This window comes from Protopterus annectens, chromosome 11.part0 (genome assembly GCF_019279795.1).
Source record: "Protopterus annectens isolate FY-2018-M chromosome 11.part0, PAN1.0, whole genome shotgun sequence".
Lineage (NCBI taxonomy): Eukaryota > Metazoa > Chordata > Ceratodontiformes > Protopteridae > Protopterus > Protopterus annectens.
The window spans coordinates 338,191,637-338,197,636 of record NC_056745.1 but is presented as its reverse complement, the minus strand read 5'-3'; the positions used below and the strand labels follow the sequence as shown (position 1 = coordinate 338,197,636).

The following is a 6,000-nucleotide window of genomic DNA, read 5'->3' as shown; positions in this document are numbered from 1 at the left end:
AAAATGTGATGAAAGGGACAAGCTGATCCATGGAATCTCTATTTTTTTCAGCCTTCCTTTTCCACATTGTGCAAGAGGTTTTCTTTCTCCTCATTCAATTTCAGCAAAAAACAGAATAAACAGTCTCAACAGAATTCAGTTAAACAGACATTTTAAGTAGAAGTGGCGAGGGGGTTCCAAGTCTCAAACCTCCTAAGACCAAAGACACTCAAAGTCTGACTTTTCAAGAGACCTTGTAACCCCCTCCCACTCTGGCCTTCCTTCACCTCCAGAAAGTTTGAATCTCTATTTTTCTCTTTGACAACAGATTGTTTCAGATAAATGGGTTCTGAAAATCCTTCATTAAGGTTACAGATGACAGTGGGAGAAAATTCCTCATCTAGCAGATCATATTGTTTTTTCACCTGTTCTTAATCACATGCTATCCCAAGGAGTGATAGAACCAGTTCCGCCTTCCCAGGTAGGGATGGGGCTTTATTCAGAGATGTTCCTGGTCCCAAAGAAAGAAAACTCTTAAAGTCCAGTTCTGGATCTTTCTTTCCTAAACCTGTTTGTGATAGTGCCCAAATTCATAATGTCCCTTCACAACCTGCTGCCTCCTGTTCTTCCTTTGAGTTTGCTAATAACACTAGACTTAAAAGATGCTTATTACATTGCTTTTCATCTGGACTTCAGGCATTTCTTAAGGTTCTGTGTGTGTGGATCACATTATCAGTTTTCTGCCTTGCCCTTTGGACTATCCACTGCACCAAGAGTATTCATAAAGTGTCTAGCTCTGGTTATAGCTCATTAGAGGCTACAGAGTATCCACATTTTTATGTGTTTAGATGTTGCTTATCTTTGCATAGTCGTTTTTAAAATGTCAGAAATCACTCTCTCTCAGGTCAGAGATCTTTTGCACCAGCTGAGAATCCAAGAGAACATTCAAAAGTCTTTAAACCCTCCTACAGGCTTGTGTTCTAGGATGTGAATTAGACAAAGAGCTTTTCTTGCACAGGAAAAATTAGATCTTTATATAGATCTAGTTCTAAGGTTTTTCACTTACACTTCAGTCACTACAATGGAATGCCTCAGGAGTTTTGGGTCTCATGGCATCTCTGATTCTCATGATGTCTCTGGAAAGACTTCACATGAGAAAGATACAGTGTAATCTGAAATCTCTTTGGTCCCAGCATCAACACCCTTTATCTTTTCCAGATCCTAGTACTGGGATTTATCAAAAGAGAAATCATTTGATGGAGACAACAGATATCCTTAAGTCAAGTCTCTCCCTCTCTCTTCCCCCTACTACAAAGCAGTTAGTCACCACAAATGCTTCAGACTTTGCTTGGGGAGCAGTTTCACGAGAGAGAAAAGTGCAGGGGGTGTGGGACACCAAGGATAGATGCAAATACATAAATGTTATGTAGATGTTTGCCCTGATGAAGGCACCCCATTCTCTGAACCATCTTGGGTGCCTGGGACATCAAGTGGTTAAAAACAGTACCACAGTGATGTGGTACATCAACAAGCAAGAAGGAACCAAGGCGTACCCCCTTTGCAGACTAACAATGTTAGCTAGGGATATAGCTTCACAGCACAATCTCTCTCTAGGCATCTTGCATCCCTTCAGAGCAAAATTGTGTGTCAGACAAACTGAGCAGGACTAAGCCAGATCCTCACAAATGGAAACTAGATCCAGGGGTCTTCCAAGATGTGATACATCTCTGGAGTTCCTCAAGTAGACCTCTTTGCCTCCTGTCTGAACAGTCAACTGGCAAAATTGTGTTCCAGAATTCCTTGCAAGAACACCTGGAAGACAAATGCCAGGAATGTTCCAGTATGCCTTTCCACTCTTATCCAGGGTACTTCTGATGATTCAGAAGAAATCTCCCAAGATTATTGTGGTGACTCCATTTTGGTCCAGGCAGCTGTGGTTCTGCCTTCTTTTAGAAATGGCCAGGGGCAATTACCACAAGCTTCCTCACAGAATGGATCTATTCACACAAGAACTTGGATGTTTGATACACCCCTACATCAATTATTTTCAACTGACTGCCTGGATGATAAGGTCTTAATTCCTTTTAGGCACCTGTTTTCTGAGTATTTGCAGCAAGTACTAATGGAGGCAAGAAAGCCTGCTTCTAGAAAATCATATATTAGCAAATGGAAAAGGTTTTCTAGTTTGTGCCAATAAGATAACCAGCCAGACATCCGGGGCTAGTTGTTCCTTGGTTTTACAATGTTTGTGTGAATAACTGTCCTATGGCTTTGCTTAAAGGTTGATTTATCAGCCATTTCAGCATGTCTGCCCATGGATCCTCCTCTTTTAAGGCAATTGCATGTCAAAATGTTCTTGAAAGTGGTTTTGTATAAGAGGCCTCCAAGTAAATCAGTGGCCTGTCCTTGAGATCTTAATTTTATGGTAGAGAAATTAACACTTGCTCCATTTGAACCAGCTAATTGAGGTTCTTAACATGGGAAACATTTTTATTGATTGCTCTGACCTCTGCAAGAAGCATATGAGTTACAAGCTCTTATGGTGAGTCAACTGTACCTCTTTTTCCACAAGGACATAGTTTCTGTGAGAATTAATCCTCCTTTTATGCCTAATGTGGTATCCAAGCTTACTTTGTCAAACTCTCCAGCTACCTGTTTTCTTTCCTGAACCTAAAAATGAGGGAGAAGAGATACTCCATACCATGGATGTCCACAGATAACTGTAGTACTATCCTGACAGAACTAAATCTTTCATATCAGATCAATTGTTTATTTCTTGTGCAGGTAAGAAGGGACAACTGGTGTCAAACAGACTATTTCCATATGGTTGTCTAAGACTATTACCTTTTGTTATACTCACCATGACACATCTATTCCAGGTAGGGTCAAGGCCCACTCTACAGGGACCTTGGCTTCTTCTATGGCTTTTTTTGAAAAGGCTTGGATTCTAGAAGTATTCTAGAAGGTTCTACTTGGTCTTCTATACATACTTTTACAAAGCATTGTAAGCTGGATTCCTCCTCTAGGTCTAGATCATGCTTTGCTTGGACAGTTTTCCAGGGGCTCCTGGACCCTTCTTCCACCTCCCAAATATAGTTAGCTGTGGTAATCTACCTATACAGCTAAATCTTCTGCAGCAGTGATCCGTGTGATTAACATAGTACTGTTGCGTAAGTTGAACTAACTATAACAGTCCATATTTGAATGATCACTGCTGCAGTACCTGCTCCCCCATCCCACTTGTTTTTTGGTGTGTTTTTTATGCCAGGGTGTGGACATTTTTTCTGTTCCTAGCCTTGTCCTTTCATGGCTTAGCCTTCCCCTCTCTGCTGGCCGGAAAGCTCTGGAGGGCTTTGCACACAAACTTGTATTTTAGTAAGCACAGCTCAAACTGCTTGACAGTTTGGGTGTGTGGAAATTGCCCTGAAGCTTTGGAAGCAGGCAGGATATAACCCATAATAGCTAAGGCTACTGCAACAATGATCATTTGAACATCTACTGTTATGGTAAGTTCAACTTGTACAACTGTACTTTCATTGGTAGATTAGGTAGGGAAGCAACACATTCCATGGAGATTTTAATTTAGTTTGTGAGACTTTGGTTCATATCCTAGTACAGGTTTTTATGCCTTTGCATTGTGCAGTTCCTGTTTCATGCTTGCTGTCTTTTGGAATTTTTTTTCAGTTTTGCTATGTGATGCCATCTTCAAGTGCCAGATGTGCTCAGTTTCCTCGTGCGCAAGACAAGGTCCATTATTATATCAAGCTGAAAGAGTTACGGGATCATTTGAAGGGTGTTAACAGAACTGTCGAGGTGGAGGAAGTGGACTACAGTTTTGATCTGAAGCTTGCTCAGGGTGAGTACCATTTAATGGAATTCATTAACTTGTGCGGTGACTAGCAGTATGTGATTGCATACCTGGCTGAAATTGTACACTGGTCAAAATTGTTTAGCCTCATGCACTGTGAAATGTTGAATGCGTATATACTGTTTAAGTCTGAATAAGAGGGGTATATTCAAGACATCAGTGTAATGGCTATAAAATGTTTTCATCAAGTGCTGCTAGTTAAATTTAATTATTGTTCCGGAAGGTATATTCTGAATAACCCTGTTATTTTTTTAAAAGCATAAAAATAGCAGTATAGAGTTCTTATTTGAAAGTATACTTGTTTTAACTGACTCTCTATTAGAATGTTGACCTTATGCTGAAAACCTGAAGCTAGGTACACTTATCAGTGTTTTTATGTTATAGATAACATTTACATTTTTGCTTTCATTTTTAGTAGTTTAGAAATATAAAAACATCCTTTAGATAAAGCATAATGCAGTGTGACTCATTTTAAGATTTGTTTTTAAACTGCATGGTTTCATTTACTGTGTATTGTGTTACATGCTTGTTAGCAGCTATTATCCATGAAGCTAGTGCATATTTTTTTTTTTTTGTCGTGTAGGCTGCTTTGTACAGTGTTACATCTTCACATGCTAGCTCCCCACCACACACACTTGTCTGGAAGCTATACTTCATGCCCTAGCAATGTGCTGAGATGTGTACATCAGTCTGGTACCTAACTGATGTCCTCCCTGCTGGACAGTACATGCCTATGCTTTGGTGTTGCTTGTCACTTGGGTGACACAACAATGGTAAACATCCTGGTTCCCACATGCGCAGTTCCCCAGTGCTCCTGGCTTAGTGTGTTTACATGTTTCTAACTTTGTGTCTTTGCTGAAGTTTCAGCTCCTGTTTAACGTTTATCTGTAGTTGACTGTAAGTAAAGAAAAGCGGAGTTTAGTTACCATGACATAGTACTTTAGTTAATTTATATCATTTTATTGTCATCTTATCTGAAAATGTATTAACTTGCAGAAGAAAACTTTTAGGCTATCTATATTTAATAGTACTGCTTTTGTGTATCATTTTCTTCCAGAGGATGCTAAGAAGATGGCTATCAAAGAAGAAAAGTTTGACCCAGGTTATGAAGATGCAGCTGGAGGTGCAGCTGAGAGCAGTCAGTGTAATTTTACTGCGGAAGGAAGAGGTTTGTATTTTTAATCCAGAAATGAGATGAAACAGAACAAAAAATTGTGCTTCTTCCATGCAAGGACTGCAGAACAGAGCAGTGAAAATGTAGTCTCAAGTCTGTAGAATCCAGACTCAAACTAATAAAGACATACTCTGTAGCACACTAGGGCAGCTTAATCAGTAAACCATATTTCACTCTGGTGACATAATTTTATCTACAGACACTGTATGTAAAGTTGTAGATTTTTCTTCACTGCATAGTGATTCCATTATAAAACGCACACCTTCCAAAAGAGGTGAGATGTTACGAAGGCAAGGATAAACCATACTGAGTAAAACTGAAGTAGGAAAGCAGATTTTGATAAACATAGCAAACATAGTAAGGCTTTAGGTTTAAGGCTAATGGCTGCTTAAAACCAATTTGTCTATCCCTGGAAATTACCTCATTGATGAAACCCCTCTAACAGAGGACCCAGTGGTGAGGGATTTGGGAATGCATGTAGACAGTAACCTGGCCTTTGGCCATCGTTTGTCTACTGTGGTGAGAAAATTAATCTATGTGGCACTACTTATAAGCAAGGGTATAGCTTAGGTCCAATATTGTCCTTGTACTGCTGCTCTGTGCCCTCATCAGACCAGTCATTGAGTGCAACACACCCTTTGGTTTGACTCGAAGGTTAAAATAGGCTTTAATCACTCACTGTGTTACATCCCCCCACCACTACCACTGATGTAGGCCAGATTCTGACATTTGTTTCTCATGCAGAGACAGATGAACAAAGTCCTATCTAAATTAAAAGTTCTACACCATCACTGATTTGCTTACTTATGAAGGTAAGTACTCAGTAGCTAGCTAGTGTTTTTATACAGAGGTTCAAATGTGGACTACCCATAATAGCCTTGTACTCTCCATTTAACACTTCCCTTGTACAAACGAATGAAAACAAGATACTCTGTTTTATACATTTAACAAGCAGCAGACAACATCATTGTACAGCCAT

The 6,000-nt window shown here is 39.7% G+C and overlaps 1 protein-coding gene across 4 annotated transcripts in view; it reads left to right on the top strand.

Moving 5' to 3' along the window:
* The window catches only part of TDG (thymine DNA glycosylase), a 393,522-nt gene that overhangs the window by 216,113 nt on the left and 171,409 nt on the right, over window positions 1-6,000 (top strand). For all 4 annotated transcript variants that reach the window (XM_044087839.1, XM_044087841.1, XM_044087838.1 and 1 more), the window contains exons 9-10: window positions 3,664-3,835; window positions 4,905-5,015. In XM_044087839.1, coding sequence (XP_043943774.1) covers window positions 3,664-3,835; window positions 4,905-5,015 — 283 coding nt within the window. The remainder of the gene's footprint in view (window positions 1-3,663; window positions 3,836-4,904; window positions 5,016-6,000) is intronic.